The sequence below is a fragment of the Lepisma saccharinum genome, chromosome 27 (genome assembly GCF_977018435.1).
Source record: "Lepisma saccharinum chromosome 27, izLepSacc3.1, whole genome shotgun sequence".
Lineage (NCBI taxonomy): Eukaryota > Metazoa > Arthropoda > Insecta > Zygentoma > Lepismatidae > Lepisma > Lepisma saccharinum.
The window spans coordinates 42,334,263-42,356,344 of record NC_139255.1 but is presented as its reverse complement, the minus strand read 5'-3'; the positions used below and the strand labels follow the sequence as shown (position 1 = coordinate 42,356,344).

The window sequence follows — 22,082 nt, the reverse complement described above, 5'->3', positions numbered from 1 at the left end:
CACATAGTAACACTGCTATCAAAATATATTGAATGATTGGAATCAGTGAAATAAATAATAAAAAATATAAACTTTGTCAGGAATTTGCAAATTTTTCCCATCCCGAATCTCTGGATTTAAAAATTGTCCCATCCTGACCCAAAAATTTCTGTCCCGCACACACTTAGTTGTTGTTATTGTATAGATATTCAGCAAATTTGGATATCCATCATTTTCACAACATTTATCATCCGTTCGTATATTTTGATCAAAATATTGCCTTCATGTTCATCTAGTACAAAAATTACATAATTATTCTCAATAAAAATATGTTGGTATATAAGCATAAATAATCCTATCTAATTATATTTATGTATAGTTGTAAACAATAATTTAATTAGCATCATTGCACATACTCAGATACCAAATTTCAGTTAATAAGCTACTTACAAATAGGCACTTTATCATGAAAAACTAGTGAAAACAAGTCACACATAGTAACACTGCTATCAAAATATATTGAATGATTGGAATCAGTGAAATAAATAATTTGTGTGTTAATTTTTTATGCAAAAATAGCAAGTAGCACACAGGAGTATTTGTAGTGAAGCTGATTTTAAAATGTAGCTTTCGGATCTCTGCTAGTGAAGAAGCACCCTATGATCAGATTTTGTAATTTCATTGCCAGCTGATGTTCATATGCACAGAAAATATTTATTGGCCTAAAAATCTGAATCCTAAGTATGCTAAATGAGTTTAATAAATTTGTTATGTGGTAACATGTATTCTTGCAAGGTAAAAAAAATAAACTTTGAACTTTTGTCTTTTTTTTCGCAGGTTAGTGAAGGTTCAACTGTAGAAAGTAATTTTAGTGTTAAGGCAGCGAACAGAAGTTGGTCAGATGAGAAGGCAATGTTGCAGTATGTGAAGGATGAGTTCAGTGTCATTACGTCATATACTGAAATAAACACTGCCAATCACATTACGTTGAAAGTTGGTTATGGTAAGTAATGACATACTTTGAAATATTAATATGTAAAATATATCAATAATCTGTTTACAACTTTCTGTCTTTAAATTTTGAAATATTCAGTAGCAAAATCACAATAAAAATGTATAAATTATGTTGAGCAACAGAAGTAGTCAGTCCATATTTTAGAAAGTAAAGGACATGGAAACAAATTAATATTCTGAGAGAGGAGTGCTCACCCACAAAACTAGTTCTTCTGATCTATTATTTTTGGTGGCCATAGCAGATAAGTCTTTAAAGTGGGAAAATTTGTAGACTGTTCTGAAGCAAAAATTTCCAGAACATTTATAGAAATAAAACTAAAATTCATGATGGTGCGGTAAACGTGGGTTGCCTTCATTCACTAAGGGTGAGCTGAAATGGCAGCACATATCTTCTTTGTTAGTTCCCAGGGGCCGAAAGTTGCATTTTCTCAGTTTGGAGACGCTGCGTTTCCTGGCTTGCATCGCCTATTGTGCTTTCCGTTTGGGTGGGGTAAGGGGGCTGGGCTTTCTCCTGCATTGTGTTGCTCTGTGTGGTGTAGTTCCTGTTCTTTGTGTGGCTGGAGGGGTCGAGGGGAACACTGCATCTTTTCTGTCCAGGTGCAGAGCTGGTTTCTGTTGGCTGATGGCATGGGTTTCCAGGATGGTGTTTTCTATAGATAAGGGCCATTTGGGTGAGGTATGGATGTGTTGTTAAACGCCTGATACTGGTGTCTTTTTTTGGCATCTTTTATGTGTTCGTCAATCCGTTCTTGATGTTGATGATTGGTTATGCAACATATTTTCCAAGAACATTAGTGAAAAAGGAACAGAACAGTGCACAATAAAATTGTTAAAATAGCCACAAAAAAAATAGAAAGTGTTGATTTGGACATGGAAATAGGAAAAAAATAGATGGCTGAACTATGAGAGATAGGATGTTTGGCTGTATAAAGCTTCTTGTTTTCATCAAAAGGATTAGAATTATACGAGGGTCATCCAGAAAAAAATGGATGTTTTGGTGTAAAACTCAAGTGACAAATGTGCAAAAAAATGATGGTGCAGAAACTACATACCTGACTAACTTTTCCACATATTTGCCATGCTTTTCAAGCACTTATCAAAGCGTGATTCCAGTTTGTTGATACTGTCATTGTACTTGGGTACTGCCACTGTATTTAACCATGTTGTGACAGTGTTTTTACTTTTCTTGATTCAACCCCTGAGGAAGCCAATGATGTGGCTAAAGCTTTAGTAACTAAAAAGTACATGCTTAAACTGCTTAGCTGTTTAGTGAAATGATGGCATGTGGTGTAAGTTATGCCTTGTCTAAATTGAATTATGTTGGGAAGCTCACGCAAATTCACAAAAACTGCGTCAAAGATATAATGGAAAGTTTGCCTTAAAACCTGGGGAATATACCGGGTGGCACATGAAATGATTTTGTTCTTGGATAAAAACTATATTATAAGAAAGCTCTCAATGAAACATATATCACAAGAAAAGGTTACACTTTGGGAAAATGTACTGCTGCAATACATGCTCAATATGGTCAAAGTTCTTATTGCTAACCTCAGTCAAGCAAACACTAAAGATACCAATTCATACGGCACATGAGTTCCGTAATTTCACTGCGAGCTTGAACCATAAGTTTTCTCAGTTCCATTAAAAATTGCATTTTTTTTGGAAAATCTTTTCCACACCATCCAAATGAAAGTGTGCCTCGTCAGAAAACCAAACGTTCAGTGTTGCGTTGTTATCCTCAGCCCAATGAACGAAGACCATTCTCTGCTGTTTGTGTTCACTTGTGAGTTTTTACACCACAGTAATCTTGTATGTATACATGTGGAGATCATTTTTAAGAATCTGTTTTAACAGAACATCTTGATATTCCTATTCGTATTCCTGCTTTTCTAACCAGTTTTCTGGAACTCCTCTGCATAGTGTCTCCAATATCTTCAATATTCTCAGGCAAATGCACAGGTTTTTGGAGTTTGAGTTGCTGTTTGAAGTCCACTTTATGCACAGTAAGGCTAATTGGGACTGGACCTACAGTTTAAAGTGGGATCCGAACCACTTGTGCCTCCACCGGGTATTGAACCCGTCACCCCTTGATTACAAGGCAAAGACGCTACCACTGCGCCATGGGGGAGGCCCACACAGGTTTTTGGAAGATCACACTTGGATTCCAATAGTATTTCTTTCATTCAAAACTTTTGCGTTTGTGGATCGCTTTTCTACAGGATAATTAAAACTTCAGAAAGTGTTGCGTCGGTATATAAACTCTGTTTCGTGTTTAAGAGTCTATTTTGCAGTTCATTTCGCATCATTTCTTGAGAAAACAGGGTAGGAAAATGCAGAAACATGAAAAATGTACATTACAGCATGTTATTTCACACCGTTAAAGAAAACCTGCTGTTGCAGTTAGAACTGGTTAGAAAGCTGGAAATCGTATTGGGGGATTGATAATATGTCTCTTTATTCATTCTTTATGCCTTGTTCTTGTTTTGTTTTTCATTGCTTAAAGTTCAATCAATCTGTTCTTTCTCCAGGAGTATCAACATCCGGTGAATGTGACACCAAATCTCAACAGCAAAGTCATGTTGTGATGGCATCTCAGAAAGTAGAGTTGAGGACTGAAGGATGCTTCCATGAGGACTACATTGGTTCAGCTTTATGGTAAGTATTCCATTTCTTTGTCACAGTGACACTTATGAAACAGATTTATATGTAAATGCATATTTATGTATGAAGCTGAAATCAGTTATATTTTGTATTATCTTTGTGCATCATGGCATGTAGATTCGAAAAATTCGGTACATATTTTAGTTATTTTTACATATTTCAGAACATTTCTCAACATATATCCCATATTCGTGCAATAACTACATGACCCCGTGTGACCGAGAGAGTTGGGTGAATTTCTTGCGAATAACTGACAACGTCCAAGTGACGTTAAACAAATGAAAGTGCACGACCTTTATTATACCCTCCAATTAATTACACATTTTCTGTCCTCTGAACAATATATAGATATATATATTTCAGTTTTATTTTTCCCAACTGCTTGCTTTTCCTATTGTAAAACACTTGAAATTCATGTTTATTTACAATTTTTGTCAACAATAGAGAATGAGAGCTCAAGCGTGGGCTCCTGGTTGTTACAAACGTTATTTTGGCAACATTGGAAAAGTCCCAAGTCAAGTAGCCCATTGCTAACCCCACCCGCGCTACTAGTTGAACGCCCGACAGCAGTGCAAGAAGCAACAATTTTGTGGTACACGCTCGGGATTCGGCTTCTGGTTTCTCTTCCAGACAGTCACGGTAATAGTTACAATTCCGAGACTGTATTTTATGTAGCTCGTGTAGTGTCTTATATTATTAAAAAAGTAAATTTTTACAGTTAAGTCCATAATTTAGTGAAAATAACTAAATATTTGTTTTCATATTTGGCGCATTTTTACAACATATTAATCCGTTCCCTCGTAATTATGATCATGGTCATGGCAAATGGTTTGTTCTCAAGACATTATTGGCCATTTTTGGCAATTCTGGCAAATTGCTATTTTCGTTCTTTTTCTTCTTCCTTTAACTTCCATTATTGAAAGGCATAATGTATAAAATTCACGTCCGCTAAACCTGTGACTCTGGAAAACAAATGATCTTTCTACGAAAACTAGTTTTCTTGTTATGATTTTTGTTTGTACATTGTGGGAAGTTTGAAAATCACCTGCTTGAAAAGTCCCATCCAGATAGGCTATAGTGTGCGAGGCTCCATCCACTAAATGTTAAAGGAGTTTGGAGAAGGTGAACATTTTGACAAAAACTGTAGAAACTGCTAAATTAAAATATGTTGCTTGTTTCAAGTTGAGAGAGTATTTTCTGGTTGTGAAAATATTTTTCGGAAAGATAATGGAAAATATTTTATAACTATGGAGTAGCTAATTACAGAGAAACTTAGTACTCACATTTTCTGCAATGCTGTTTTTAGTGTGCCCTATTAACCTTTTGAGTCCCAAGGCCATTTTCACAAGTAATCCTCACGGTCCCGAGCTGATTTTGAGCAAAATTCAGTGTGTCAATGAAATGAGTGTAGATCGGAGACTAATTGCCCTAGAGAGATGAGTGATATACCGTTGTACGCGGAATGAACCAGAGATTCAGACTATATGAAATTTATGCAAATGCGGCATATATATGGAGGGGGAAAGGGGGGAAATCTCCTGAAAATACTTTTTTTAAAAATGGGGTTTCACCCCCTCCCGCCCCCTCGAAAAAAGTACATGACAGTGTCGACATGCACATGAAAATTATCGCTGACATGTAAGGAACACAAAAATTTTTGCATTATTATCATATGACCAATGTAACTTGAGTTGTACATTCCAAAAGGAATGGTCGGCATGTCACTGATTCAAGCTTCAAAATGCAGCGGTACCTTGAAATGACTTTAGCTCAGAGACTATTTGCCCTGGAGATATGAACTATATACCGTTCTACACAGAATGAATCACAGATTCAGACGATATATAATTTATGCACATTCTGCGTATGTATGGAGGGGGAAAGGGGGGAAATCCCCTCAAAAATACTTTTCCTAAAAAAATGGGAGTTCCCTCCTCCCCCCCCCCCCGAAAAAATGCCAAAATGCACAAAATGCAAAATTTATGCAAATTTGGCATATATATGGAGGGGGAAGGGAGAAAACCCCCAAAAATTATTTTAAAAAATTGTTGAAATGTTTGAAATTTATATTTTTCCTTGAAAAGAGATGCAAAAGAGAAGTCCCTTTTCCCGCCTTTTCACCTCCATTTTCATGAAAAAAAAAAAGGTGCAAGAAACATTTCTGTTAAATACATGTGTTAGGAACAATATATAAAAAAAATCGAAATTCTAGCCAAAAAAAAAATTTATAACGTAAAAACTACGACCTTGACACAGCATCTCGATCGAGATGCTTGGGACCGTGAGGGTTACTTTTAGATATCTCGATCGAGATGCTTGGGATCCAAAAGGTTAATTTTGGTGGCCACTGCAGCCATCCTCATTGGAACTTGTTGCGTTGTTGCTTGTTTCCTCGATTGCTGCTAGGTGCGCTGTTGTAGCCTATCTGTCTGTGCCCGTATCTGCTGTTCATGGGTGTTAATTACTGCAGCAGTGTGCCGGTGAACAGCAGACGATATGGGCACAGACAGATAGGGGACAACAGCGCACCTAGCAGCAAGGGAAAAATACAAAACACACCAAGCAACAATGCAACATGTTCCAACAAGGATGGCGACAGTGGCTACCGAAATTTACAGAGCGACCACAAGAAAAAGAACTTTTGGCCAAAAGTTTCCCTCCATCGGTTGAACTTGGGCCATAAGGAAGTCTGGTCCACTCTGCCCCTCCCCTCCATGCTGGAGTATGATGCACAGGAGTTGCGGGTCTATGAAGGCTCTTTTGCTTGTGGTTCCACTATAATAGGACAAACTAAAAGAAAACTTCACGGAAACCATGAGTAGTAAGTTTCTCTAATTATTTACTACCCCATCTCTCATTTCTCAAAATATGAAAATAGGTAGCTTTTGGAATTTGTTGATTTACGGTACAAGTCTTCTATTATTTGAGAAGGTTGTAGAATAAATTTAAGGCAGCTCTCTGATCGACCCATGTCACTTATAAATGAATCTTTAGAAATAAATGCAACCTTTCGTACCAAAGTAACATAACATGCTGCACATATCACTTGTTGCTTGCATATCAGTCAGACCAGACATTTTTCTCACTAGCATGCACAGAGTGGAGGAGCTCATGTTGCTTATCACTTAAATGTGATACCCCCATATCTCATGCCTAGAGGCATGCATATTCTGTTTTTGACCAATGTGATGTTATGTTAATTTTTCATGTTATGTTAATTTTTCATGTATCTTGAAAGGTGTGAAGTGCATTTTCCTACATTTTGTCACGAAATGATGCAAAATGAACTGCAAAATACTTAAACATGAAATTTAGAGTTCATTTACCGACGCAACACTTTCTGAAGTTTGAATTATCCTGTGAGTTATGCAAGTGATTAATTTTGCTGTGAGTATTTGGACCCCTTTATACAGGAATAAACTTAATACTTGGGTAACTACATAAATGTGCTATTAGAAAGGATATGTTTATTTTGTGTAATAAGTGCAGTTTTTAAATCGAATTTACGATTATAGTCACAATTTTAAAACCAAAATGTAATTTCATATACAGTTTTTGATCATATTTTTCACCGCTATAATGGCGGAATTTAATTTTATTTACCGCTTTTGAACCCGAAATTGACTCAGTTTTTGTACTGAAATTTTGCTTTTTTATTTAACAAAAATATCTGCCTCTACTTATTCCGCTTGTTGCCTCAATATGGAAGCTAAAACAAAAAAATATTATATAAATACACAATATTGTTAGTTTCTATGAATGCAAGTATTATACAGGGTGTTTCCACTCTGATGATACAAACTTTCAGGGATGATGGAGAAGGGCACATGTATCAATTTGAGATAAAAAACCCTGCTCCGGAAACGACTTAGTCGAAAGTTACAAGTGAAATTCGGTGTATGAAGATGTAATACTTTTATTACCTGCACAAGTTTCATAAGCTGCTACATTCACAACAGTTATTCAAAGTGGCGTCCCCACTTGATTTCTTCTTGTGGGGTCATGTGAAAAGTCTTGTGAACAAGACACCTGTCGAGACTGAAGAGGATCTCCTGGCAAGAATTCTCGCTGCCTGTGACATTGTTCGAACGACCCCGGGTTTGTTCCAACGGGTACGCCAGAACTTTGTGCGACGATGTCATGCCTGCAGCGAAGCTGGGGGACACTACTTTTAACAACTGTTGTGAATGTAGCAGCTTGTGAAACTTGTGCAGGTAATAAAAGTATTACATCTTCATACACCGATTTTTGCTTATAACTTTCGACTAAGTCGTTTCCGGACCAGGGTTCTTTATCTCAAATTGATACATGTACCCTTCTCCATCATCCCTGAAAGTTCGTATCATCAGCCCGGAAACACCTTGTATAATCGTCAGCCTATATTATTAAATAATGGTTGATAATTTTATGCAAGTATTACATTTTCGATGTGCATTCCAGGCCTTATATCTTCACAATATCACAAGCTATTGTCTGTTATATACTTTTCCATTTTCTCTAACTTGTGTGCCAACATATCGAGGATCTCTGATGACTAGGGTTCAGTTGATTCAGATGTATTTCTATCATCTGCAAAATGAAGTGCTGTGTGACACTCTTGCAGTCTAATTATGCTAGAAATTATGCAAAATTTAAAATCTTGTGTAAATGATTTTTTTTAGGGCTGAGTTGATACTAATGCCAATGTATAATAGTGGTATCGGACACTATTAGTTGCATTTTATTTACCTATACCACCTATACTTTTCCATCATTTTGATTATTGACAGGGTCAGCAAAAATGTACACAACACTTTCATGGATTCTAATTATTCTAGAATTCGAAGTTGCCATTGATTTTGTACGAATATTGTGTGAGAAAACTGTATGTTGTGATTACATGACAGGTATTTTAATATGCTGATGTAATTTTTTAATATTATAAGTCAAAATTCTGGCATATTGATGCATATAATTTCAGTAAAATGCTTACATATTGATCAATATTTTGAACTACTTTTAATTCTTCCAATTTTCAGACATTGCGCTCTATGTCAGTGAGAATTGAGAAGAGTATCATAATGTGTTTTGCTTCAAAATAGTAATAGCTTATAGCCCTACTCTTGGCATCATGATTTGCTACTATTTCTAGCTGTTTGATCTTCAAATTCAATGATAGCAAGACATTTTCAAAGGTCCTAGGTACTTACAAATGTAACTATCTTTTTAGGGATGTCTATGTGGTTGAGATGGATCCAGATGGTAGACGAAGCCAAATGGGAATGAATCCAGTACCTGTTATCGTTCTTCTGCAGGGTGAAGGGCCTAAACCCATACCACGTAATGTCACACTTGTGCTCAAATCCCACCTTCCAATCAAATGGCAGTTTGGCTCTCGGGGAGTAGAGGGCAGTGTGGTGTTGGTGGTGAGTATTCGCTACTGATCCTTGTACTGTCACTATAACAGGTGTGATAATTTTGAAATGATCCATGTACAGAGCCCTCACTGATCTGGTAAAGCCTGGCAAATTAATCTTTGTCTTCTCGTTCTCTGTTGTTAGACTTACGATAGGTGAAATAAAAGTCCTTGAGTATAATAGTGGTTTTAATAACTTACACATAACACATTACAATCATAAGTAAGGTTAGGATTTTTATGACCTAAAATTTTAAAAAATATGCACTATAATTTGAAAAATATGACCTTACAACTGAACTGTTTCAGACATCAATAATTTATGTATGCTGAGATATTTTCACATACTACGAGGTGCATTTCAAAAGAAAGAGCCGATTGATTACATTAACCTTTTGCATTCTGAGCATCTCGATCGAGATCCTCTAACATACTCGTAGTTTTTACATTATAATGTCCCTATTTTTGGCTGGATTTGCGATTTTCTTCTTTTACATTATTGTTAACACACACATTAAACAATTATGACTCTTGCACGTCTTGGTGTCGAACATAAAAGGCAGGAAAATTGCGGCTTTTTTTTTTGCAGCTTCCTCACAAAGGAAAAAGAATTCCGACAAACAAAGGCTGGATTTGTTAGTATTTCTTTTTTTTTCAACACTGAAAACTAGACGGGTGAAAAGTTTGCTTCTCAGTACCCAAGGTCACAAGGAATTTTCCCCATGTCGCCACAAGGGAAGAGGAGGGAGGGAGAGGGGTTGAGGAAAACTACACTATTACAATGAAAAGTTGTTTTTCAAGTTGCTGCAATGTGACCTGCATTGTCTAAAAATAGAAAGGTTTAGCAGATACAAGACAGGGAAAGATTTGGTGCGTTTCCGTCACCCGTTTCCTGGCTATCGTTCTAGCAACATCCCGTAGCTCAGCGGTGGTGGTTTCGTGCGTGAATCAGTTGGCTTTTTTTGTATGAAGTTTGTTATATGACGTCATCAATTAGTTTTGGAAACACTGGAGCCACTATTAGCACTAATAGTGCAATTATTTTCTTGTTCCTAACTCTCCAGCAATTATTTCCATATGTATTGTTACAATGTATTGTACTTTTTGTCGTGTAGGGAGGAGCGAAACCCTCATTTTTTTCTTCAAAAATTTTGGAATTTGCAGTTTCCTCCCCCATCTCCCTCCATATATATGCCGAATGTGCATACATTTTATATAGTCCGAATCTATGGTTCATTCCGAGTAAAACAATATATCATTTGTCTGTCTACGGCAATTAGCGTCCGATCTAGGCATTTTTATAAAACACTGCATTTTGCTGAAAATTGGCTCTTGCGGCAGGGGGGTTACATGCACAAGAGGCTCGGGTGGCTAAAGGTTAAACAAGAAAAGAAGTGTAGCAACACTGTATTAGTGGTTACAAATAAATACATATCCACTTCATTTTTCAACATAGTCACCATTATTTTCCAAATATTTTTGGTACCGTGGAACAAGCTTTTTTGTACCCTCTGCATTGAAGTTTGCCGTCTGGGAGTTCGGCCAATCCAACTCTACTGTTTTCAACATCTCAATTTCTTCAAATCGTTGAGATGCAATCCACTTTTGTAGGAGCAGAGAGACATGATAGTCACTAGGTGCAAGGTCCGGGATATTAGAGGAGTGATCAAAAAGTTCTCATCTGTACCTCAACATAATTTCACCTTTTTGGTTGCGAACGCACGCCATTATCGTACTTTTCCTTCAATCATTACACTCTGACCATACCCATCGCAAAATTATCCTAGAATTTTGGCAGCATTATGTTTGGCGTTAAGAAATCGAATCACACTGTACTTCTCAACTGGCGGGATTGTGTAATAGCGCAGGATAACCAGCAGTGACTAATGAAAATATGACTTCTGGGTCGCCAATGAATTAGTTGATGTTGCTGCGCAGGCAGGATGCGATCACTGTTGCCAGTCGCTTTTTGTAATTACTCTGCCCTTATTTTTTAAATGTGCCTCGTATTTTTAGTTCACTTTAGGAGCCCTGAGTTGCAATGTACAGTGAATACTTTCTGTAAATAACTAAATAAATACTTCCATTCTTTCCATTAGAAAAGGAGACTGCAGGAAATAAACTTGGATGTATAATTGTAAAAAATTTAACAGCTGAGTAAACATGGGAGTAAGAACTAATCCACTTCGAAAATGGCTGTATATTCCTTGAATAAGCGAAAATATGCTAAATATGACCAAAAATATGAAAATATTCTATATCGTGTAGAAATAGCCAAATATGCTTAAATATACCCTTACAAAGCACCTTAATTAGTTCCTTCATAATATGAATTTCTATATATTTAGGGAACACATCACCCTTAACAAAGGGTTAAGTCATGAAAATCCTAGCCCTAACCATAAGAATATACAGTCAACTCTCGATTCTACGACCCAGGGTATAACGACCCTTTTCCCAGGAACTGTGAAAAATTTAGAAAAAAGTTGAAAAATTGAAGGAAATCGGCCGATAAATGCATTTTTTCCACTCATTCCCTTCACGAGTGCTCTTCCGCTCACAATTGGGTCTGAACTAAAAATAAGACACCACCACACCATGCTTGAGTGATATCCAATAGCCCAAAATGACTGCTGGACTTGCAGTCTTTGCCAATGTGTATGGCAGGTCAAGCTCTTTCATCGATAAATACACCTCCTTGAGAGATAGATCGCAGGAATGTTCCAAAATACAGATGCGTAGCGCCTGGAAGTCTGGCCCATCTGTCCAGCTCTGACCTAGAGTTCAGCAGGTTCCCGTGAGTGAGCAACTCTCGGCCTTATAGTCGACAACTTCCGGTAACCGCTTTCATTCAAAACGTGTTCTTTGTTCCCTGCAACACTTCATAAAAAAGGGAAGCTGTTAGAGATAATCAAAACCACATAGGCAAACTAAAGATCGTCAACCCACCTAATGCGTTGTCATCCAGGTTTCCACAAAAGTTTACTTCGATCTTACGTGCATCATAACTCCCGTTTCCCACTTCATACATTTTCCTAATTGTGTCGATGTAGGACTATTTGCCAAAAAAGTGTTCCGTTGGCTGACTGACTTCTCCCTCTTTTCCTGTCAGCAAACATTGTGGAGAGGGGGGGGGGGCAGGGGAGGGGTGATGCAGATTGTTTCAGCCATGATTTTCTTGCTCCTGTGTGCACACAGGCTGATTACAGGCGAGGGTGGAAGAGGACCCACCGCTCTTCCTTTCCTTTGACGTCTAAAATGGGGCAACCAGTTCTGGATATCTTCTTGAAAATGAACAAAAACCATAGAACAAGTAAAAAAAAGTGACCCTCCCCCCGCCCTTTTCCCAGCTCATTCTCCGCCACTGGTGTGCATGGCGATGTTTATAATTGCAGATTTCAGGTTCTATTATTATTATTATTATTAATAACCCATAGCTCTACAGCCCGAGGAGGGCCTTGGTTTACCTACCGACTGCTGGTCTCCCTCCCACACTGTTCCTCCGTCACCTGCTGTAGCGTGGAGATCGTAGACCAGTATTGGAGTGTCGGGGGATCAGCCCGACGAGCCCCCAGCTGTTGCAGGTCTTCTCAATCGGGTTACGCTCACTCACTCGGAGCTCCCCAATTTCCTCACGATGGTGGGTTGCCACCGGCCCTATACGTAGGCCGAATAAATTCCGACCAGAGCCGGATTCGAACCTACGCCGACCTGCAGCGAACGATCTCAAGACGAGTGAACGCCTTAACCCACTCGACTACGGAGGAGGACTTATTATTATTATTATTATTATTATTATTATTATTTTATGCTGTTGTCTGCATAGGAAATATTGCCGGTATTATTGTCTGTTGCATGGTAAAAGGTAAAGAAAGGGTCTTTTCTTTCTGCTTTTCACTGCTGTTAAAAGTTCCATCTTCGACAGTTGCGTTATCTTTAAAATGCTGGGGTTTTTCTTTTCCACCACCTGTTGCTCGAACTTCCAGCAGCCTCATTGTTTTTAGGATGCAGCTGGTGCCAGTGTTTTGTCTAGCGTCTGCAAAGCTCTTGCTTGCCCATAACAATAATGACTCTCCAGCACCAAGGAAAAAGTTATTGTTTTGAATCTCATAAAGCTGTTTTGATTTGATAAGGAAATTCGATCTCCAGAAAGGAAAACAAGAGTTAAAATAACTTCATGTTCTTCTGATAATCAAATCTGTAAATTTAATTTGCATCCGCTTTTCTTCAGAATCATTCATGTGAAAAAAAAAGTGTTCAATGTAGGAATGGTCGCTAAGACATTATTCAAGGGGAAAACTTTTGGAGGGTGTTTGACATGGAGAATACTCCTAAATCCAACATTAAATCGTCCATTAACATGAGAGTAAATAACAGCCCAGTTTCATAAAGCTTGTTTTCAGTTCATTATATGCTGATGGGCTAATCGGGACTTTTTAATGACATGCCCTAGAATACGCATTGGGTGAAAACAGATCGCAAATCGCAAGTTGCGCGGCAAGTTGCGGGTTTCCTTTGTCACGCTACATTACAATGCAAGTCAAGGAAGGAGTTTGGACTGCTCCCTTGAATGGGGGAGGAGGGTGAAGCAAGGAAAACATGACTTTTGTTTTTACGATGTATTTTACACAGCCGAACCAAAACAAAAATTACAGCCCTGCTATTTTTTTATTTTATTTTTTTATAAAAAAGCCTATAAAGGTTGTGTTGTTTCTCCCGAGAGATCTAATCTTACAAGTTAATCTTGTAACAGACAATGGTCCAGTAGACCCGTATAAAATCCAACATTCCTTCTACCCGATTATCTCCCGACTTTTGCTGGCGCCAGTCTGACTGGTGTCAAGATTCTTCGAGTTTTGCTTGCAATAAGCGAGAGATTGTTTTCCTTTCCACTGGTCTCAGTGCAAACGGGTTTCTCATGAACTAGAATTGTAAAAATTTCCTGGAAAAGCAACAACTATGCACAATTGAAAGAAAGTAACATTATTTTAAATTATTTTTTGTGAAAACGTTTTTGTGTTCTCTATTTTCCTTCTCACAACACGCATCCTGTGCATAACAGGTTGTATAACTACCAGGATAAATGGTGTTACCATCTCCTAGGCATCTTTGTGTCCGTTTGAGCTCCGTTTAAGCTGAAAATTGGTGCAAATTCCAATAACGACCCCTTCGAAATAACAACCCTTTTCCCGGGAAATGTGAAAGGTCGTTGAATCGAGAGTTGACTGTATTCATATATTCTAGTACATGTTCGAAATCACATCCTCATGGTAACAACACAGAATATAAACTTCATTACCCTTGGGAACTCACTATAAACTGATTTGATTATGTCTATACTTTCTGGAGGTACTCTGCATCAAGTACTGCCTTCTAAGTGTCCTGGGTAAAGCAGTATTGCTGTTGGATGGAATTGAGATAGTATTCCTGCCTGGGCAATAAGTGGAGATTGTTACCAAACTTCTGGGGGTAGACATACTGTCACTGCAGCTTATTTCTTTGGTTATCCCACCTATCCATCAAATGTGGACAATTTTGACAACATTGTAGAGACAGTTGGATCCTATTTTGCGGTACGCAAGCACCGGTGAAAATGCTGGTGTCTCAAATTTGGTAGATTGTATCCAGACTATGTCACCTTCTCCATAATCTTAATCTGGCTGCCTTCACTACTTGCGAGCCTTCAGAAGTTGAACTTAATCACTTCGTAAAATGTCTCTACATCTTCAAAAAGTAATGAGAGACAGTGGGAATTTCATGATGGTATTCAAAACACTAGAAACGTTGGTAAGTATTAAATATACTTGCATGTGAGTTTTTCTCATATTTGCATACTCAAATTTGCAAGAGGTGTTAGGAATTGAAAAAAAAATACTAACTCTCTAGCCTTCTTAAACCTGAAGGTTTATGACTGCAGCAACACAAGCCCACCATATGTCCCTATCCTCAGCGAGAACAACCCAATGTTTTCCATCCTTAATGATTTCCTTTAGGTCCATCTCAAACCTTAATAATATCTGGACATGAATACAAATTATGTAGTTCTAAATTATGTAACCTTCTCCACTCCGCTGTCTCCCCATCCCTTTTAGGTCCAAATATTTTCCTAAGTATCTTATTTTCAAATACTCTCAATTTATGTTCCTCTTTCAATGTAAGGAACCAAGTTTTGTAGGGAAGGTAACACTATTATATTGTTAAGACTCCCACATTGCCCTTTGTGCGAGTAGTCTATGGTTTCATTCTTGGTGCCAGTCCCAAAATTGTGGTGTTGATCCAACACTAGGGTTAGCAGATCACTGTAAGTGAAACGTAGGACTTCCTATTCCAAAATGTAGGACACAAATCATTCATAGTAAATATGCCTAATACGCAATACTAGAACGTGTTAGTAAATAATGTAAAATTGACACATTCTCAATTTAAAAAAATAATGATTGCTTAGATACAAAATTCCCAAAATTGTAATAAATAATAAACAATACATTTCTTACCATGCGTGTTTTCAGTCATATTACGAGGGTCACTATTTATATTTTGAGCCTAACAATGAAAAAACAGGAATTTGGCATTGAAAACTGCTTTATTGTTTTTGGAAGTATTCTCCTTTATGGCCAATACACTTTTGCATTCGTTCGAACCATTTGTCAAAGCAGTTTTTCCAATCTTCTTGAGACACCTCCATAATATGGTTTTTGAACGCATCAACGGCATCTTCGGCCGACGAAAATCGTTGTCCACGCAATTTATTCTTTACATTCGGGAACAAGAAGAAGTCATTGGGTGCCAAATCAGGACTGTACGGCGGATGACCCATCAATTCGATTTTTTGACTGTTCATAAAGTCGGTTGTTAGACGAGATGTGTGACGGCTGGCATTGTCTTGATGAAGAATGATCTGACGGCGTTTGTTTGTTTTCCGTATTTGACCGAAGACCTCTGGCAAACAAATTGTTGTGTACCAATCAGAGTTGACCATTCTACGTTCCTCTAAAGGCACAGTTGCCACATGACCAGTTTTCCCGAAAAAAACAGGCAATCATTTGTTTCGATGTGCTTCGAGCGCGAACAACTTTTGTTGGATTGGGTTCATCTTGAAACACCCATACAGTCGACTGCTGTTTACGTTCCGGCTCATATGCATATATCCATGATTCGTCACCTGTTACAATCTTATATACGTCTTTTGAAGCACCACGATTGTATTTATTGAGCATTTGTTTGCACCAATTGACGCGAGCGTCTTTTTGAGTTTTTGTCAAATTGTGTGGGATCCAACGAGAACATACCTTTCTCACAGCATTTCACAGTGGCAAAGAATGGGGCTTCATCGCCAAATGTGGAAGTAAGTTGATCCATGGACTCTTGTCTTGATAATCCATGTCGAAAATCGTAAAAAATCATCGCACGAAACTGTTCACGAGTTAATTCCATTTTATTGTTGTCGTGCAATCTCCAAGGCAACATAAACAACACAAATGAAGCTATTGACAAAACATTTGAAGTATGTTATGTTCAATAATGCCAGACGATTCCATGCAAACGTCAAATCACACCTAACTTCAATCAGTGTTGCCAAGGCTCAAAAGATAAATAGTGACCCTCGTACTCGGAGGAGCCAATTTTCTTAAAATTTCAGATAGTCAAAATACATTTATGGAACTCTGAACTCTTTGAAATTATAATGAACCAGCACCTAACCTTTTACAAACTCTGTCAGAAATTTATTTCTAATGAAAATACTGTTTCAGCGTCTACATTATTACCTGGAATTGAAAGCAAATATTCAGTAATTTACATAGTTTGAAATAATATGAAACATAATGTCTTTAACATAACTTGAAATGGTTCCAGAAGTTTCATTTTGGGTTGTTTATTGTTCAGTAACTTTGTTCTGGCACCACCTTTTTTGCAGTGTCTCAATCAAAATTAATTTCACTATGTGTGCAGTCCACAAAATTTTAATGCATGATGTTGCCTTTGATTAAGTCTTTTTTCGATCGAAGCACATATTTTCTTAATTCAAATTATGTGACATTCAAAATGGGCATGAGCGAGTTTTTTCAAATTCCTCAGTTCAGTCCCTATCCTGAGCAAGATCTGTATACTCTTTTCCATCTCTACCGATTTTCTTTAGGTCCATCTCAACGTTATCTCCCCATCTTCGTCTTGGCCTTCCTACTGTTCTCTTACCATCAGGTTTCCCAACAAGAATCCTGTAAACTCTTCTTTCCTCTCCCATTCGTTCCTCATGGCCTCCCCACCTAAGCCTTCTTGATGTAATCATTCTAATAATATCTGGACATGAATACAAATTATGTACTTCTAAATTATGTAACCTTCTCCACTCACCTGTCTCCCCATCCCTTTTAAGACTGTATATCATGGAAGAGTCTTTTGCGAATTCGCCTGCTACCTGCCTGTAGGGAACGCAGCGCGTTTTACAACACCAGATGTTTTGACCAAGCCCGCTTTGGTGAGCTTCCTCAGAGCACGCCTCCTCCGGTACCCGGGCAATTAGTGACTGACAGGTTGTAAATCGAACGGTCCTGCCCGTGTCCCCAAGAATGGCATTGCCTTTCTTTCATCAGACATTTGCTGGGTTTTGCTGTTCGGGTCGATTGGCAATCTTCATTTCTGTAAAAGCTGATCTTACCATTTCGTGTCAAAATCCCAGAAGATAAGATAGAGTTCTGCAACAACAATATGTGGCTTATAACATACATAATTGTGAAAGCTTTCCTTCAACGAATGAGGAGCCCCAGTGGTCTAGTAGTTAACCTTTGTGTCGGAGTAGTTATAACAGTGCGCTACGACAGCAGGGGTCCCGGGTTCGAATTCCGGGTGAGACACGGATGTTTGTTCTAAATATGAATGTGAAAAAATAGAGAACTGAGTAAAAAACATATATATGAGAAAACAGAAAAGAATGACGGCGGAAATTTCCGCTTACGGGCTTCCTTAAAAAGAAAAAAAAAGTTTGGCGTCGGATTGCCACGTAGTAAATAAAGACAGGTTCGATTCTAAGGGTGCATGATTTCAAGCTGAAATTTTTCCAACATTATCCTTCCATAAAACCGACTCTGGGGTTAATCCAACATCTGTGAATGTATTTGATCTATTTTTATAACACTTTCACTGATATGCAGTATATGCACTAATTTAATCAAAAAGTAAAACTTGCATATCTTAATTCTTATTAGGTCTAAAACAATACAGGGTTATTTAATACCAAGTTGTCCAAAAAGACAATAATTGACACAAAGTGGTCAATTTTTTAAAATTTTATATATTTTTTTCTTGTAACGCCTATGCAAAGGTATTTTTCCAAACTTGAGTTCGTATAAAAATGGCGGCCATATTTGTCTTATGACTTACGACATTGTTAGCCTTTGCAGTCAGTTGCGATAATTATGATGACTAATCTAAGAAAAGTTATAGATAGCTTGGCTAAGAAAACATTGTTTTCAGTACATTTCAAGCTACATTTTATGTTTCGTGCATTTTTTCACGATCTCTAATGCAAATGAGAGAAATCTAAGCCCAAACTTACTTTGTTAGGGAACTAATATCAGAGCTATATATATTTTTAGAGGAAACAAATACATAAAAAAAAAATTGATGACAATATTTTAGCTCTGTTACTGATTTCTTCTTTCAGTTTCTGCTCTTTGATCGTTTCTGGTTTCTGTTTTTCAAAATTTTGTGCCCAGATTCCTCTATGACAGGTACTTGTAAAACAATACAGATTGATAATCCATAGCTAACAAACCTACAACGGGGGAAGGGGGTTTGTAAAAAAACAGGCATTTTACGTCATTACTCGTATTTACAAAGAAATGTTTGCTTCTTAATGGACATGTAATTAGATTTATTCTATTTACTAATTGCATCATGCGAATGGAATAATAAGTCCGTCAGTAGTATTATGAATTAAATGTTTTTATCACAGAAGTTATGAGGTACTACATCTTGGCTCGACAAATGTCAAAAGGCTTTATGCCAAATTTAAGTCAGATTACTTGTCAGTAAGCAGTTTTTTACCTGTTTAGACCAATATTTCAACATTTGTCCGAGCGAGGAGTTTACCGATTTTGGCCTATGTTAACTTTTTTTTATATAGAATTACAAAAAATTGGTTGCTTTTTACTTTATTGTAATTTTGAATAATTTATTTAAATGTAAACAAGGTGTTTTGTTACCATAATTAGCTACTTGCATTTTTAAAAAATGATGAAGCCACCCACCTACATTATGCAATTTGTTTTGAAGACATATTCATGGGTGGGGTGGTGGTGGCTCTCTATATATTCACAGTCTCGGTTATTTATGGAGGCGATGCAAATCGTCTTTATGCTCTCAGGTAGTCATGTACTAGAATCCCTTGTACGTAGGTGCACCCCATGCAATGGGAGAGCCCACATCCCTCACCCTGTCCCCCATGAATTGAACTTCCTGGCAGTCAATCGTTCCTACCGACTGTATGGTTGTCTCTTCTTGTTGGACATTTGTCATGCTATGCTTTGTCTCGTGTGTTCTGGGCCGTGAAAACACGACGTGTACACACATATTCTCCCAAAAATAATTTCCCAATTAAACTGTGACAGATTTTGCATCAGGTGCAACACAAACGACATTGGAGAGATTGAATTTGTTGAATCGGTAGAGATAACCCAGTTTGAAGATTATAAACTCCTATTGGCTCCCGAGCGTTCGTGTGTATAAATACAATCCCTCCAAATTTTTATAATTATCTTGACATTGAATTAATAAGGAGGTTTGCGTATTGAATCTTCCACTCGAAATTCATTAAAAAAATTTAAATTTTTTTTTTATAAGGATATAATTAAAATTATTATTGCAAAAGCCTCCCTGCTATTTATTCCACCCTGTTTAATGTCTAATGATTATAAAATATTATTATTTTAATTTAACGTGTAGAAGGGTGTAAATGCAAGCGAGTTGGATGAGATAATTGAGGAAATTAATGGTAAGTCTGATGAGATGGAAGCCAAAAGAAAGGAGTGTGTATACATAGTATGTACGTAGAATTAGAAATTAGATGGAGAATACAAAAAAATATTTAGTAAATCTTATAGGTTATTGTAAGCGTAAAAAAATTGATGAATTAAAAATTATACGTTTAATAAGTTATGATTAGGGTGCGTATTTATAGGCAAATTTTATTCGATATTTACATTTTTTTAAGATTATGACATATTTCTTGTACAACTGTACAAAATATACATATATGTAGTACTTTCAGCCAGCCGGCTCGCACATGAGAAGAAATAAATATCATACCTCCAGGCACGTATCTAGAAATATATTTTGGAGTGAGTCCGAACAAATGTCTCAGAAATAATAATATTAATAAAGTATTAAATTATTCAATATTGCATTATCATCATTGCGTCAATAGCTAAAAAGACGGAATTAGAATAGAGATATAACAGCACGCATTCATTATCTAGCTTGCCTCTATTCAAGGTCACCACCATTTGAATAACAACAAAGCAAGGACATTAATGTCAAATAGATTGTGAATTGAATATTTATTGAATAATAAAAACGGACGTTAGATCCCGTTAAAGAAAGTAAAGTTCATGATTCATATTTTATGCACATTATCATTAGTAGTAATAATAAAATAACCCATGGCATCGAACGGCCTTGGCCTATCTCCCACAATCCTACCTAGAGGTGTGGAGATCTTCAACCAGTAATGGGATGACGTGGGGTCAGCACGTCGAACCTCCAGTCGTTATAAAAGATATCCGTGACCGGGTTATGCTCCACACTCGTAGTTCCCAGATTTCCTCACGATGGTGGGTTGCCACCGGTCTTATACTCAGGCAGAGAATCCAGCGACTGAACGCATGTGGACTTGAACTCATGCCGTCCCGCAGTCGGAGCCCAAAGCATAGCGCCTTAGAACACACGGTCACGGAAGAGGACCATTAGAAGTAGTAGTATGCATAAATCTTCTTTTCTACTGTACTTTAAAGCCATATGATCCCAATAAATCCTTGCCTTCTATTAAGTTCAGAGGAAATAAATAAGAAATGCTAAATAAGTGCATTTTCATTATTAAATTTATGTACTTGATAATTCTTTCGGGAGGTCCGGACCCTCTGAACTCTCCCCCTAAATACGTCCTTGCATACCTTCAATTCTGGGTTGGGTATTTTAAAGAGGGAGTTTCATTCTGGATCTCGTGTCCATAGGCAACGCAGGGTCTTATGTCGTTCTTGCCTCGAATGTTAAAAGGGTGCCATCCCTATTATCGCTGAATCATCCTTAGTCTATGTTATGATTAACTATAGAGGTAGTAAGGTGAAAAAAGCGATTAAAATACGAAATGCAAACCTAGGAGAATTTATCTGGCATGTTCAATCTTAGATGGCAAGTGATAGTACGTTCTCCTAAGTCTCAAAGTACATTAATATCAAGATGTCCGTCAAGAGATATCTTTCTAATAAATTATAGTAGCTTTGGTGAATGCAAACCGAGACTGACATTAACGTGATATAAGTCATACGCTTATTACATGATTGTTCTCTGATTTAATTCTTGTTAAAATGGCCTTTGAAAATGATTAACTAATAGCTTTGGAATACATATAGCACATCTTGTTTCCACAACTCCATCTCTGATCTATATTTCCGTGTGCTGTATTAAATTTCAACTCCTGCGTAGCCAAACAGTTAACGGTGCGAGGGGTTCCGGGTTCGATTTCCGATGAAAGTCACAAAATTTCGGCGTTGACCCAACGTCGTGAGTACAACTGGGGAGCTACTAGAAAAAAAAGTAGCTGACTCCGGTCTCGAAAGTCTGAAAGCAGCGGCGCTGGGACTCGATGCGCTGACCTCCCTGTCTCTGTGGGGGATATTGTACTATCATGGAGTTTATTTGATGTCGTGGGTTTGTATTGTATTGCAATTATTTACAACATGCAACTTTCATAATGTAAAATTTAAAAAAAAAAAAACTTCGAGACAATCAGAATGCCTCTGATAATTTTCTATTGCCG

General features: G+C 37.4%; 1 protein-coding gene across 2 annotated transcripts in view; it reads left to right on the top strand.

Moving 5' to 3' along the window:
• LOC145980000 (transforming growth factor beta receptor type 3-like) overlaps positions 1 to 22,082 on the top strand; it is an 88,485-nt gene that overhangs the window by 7,703 nt on the left and 58,700 nt on the right. For both annotated transcript variants that reach the window (XM_083112946.1, XM_083112947.1), the window contains exons 6-8: positions 817 to 982; positions 3,522 to 3,648; positions 8,864 to 9,059. In XM_083112946.1, the coding sequence (XP_082969072.1) occupies positions 817 to 982; positions 3,522 to 3,648; positions 8,864 to 9,059 (489 nt within the window). The remainder of the gene's footprint in view (positions 1 to 816; positions 983 to 3,521; positions 3,649 to 8,863; positions 9,060 to 22,082) is intronic.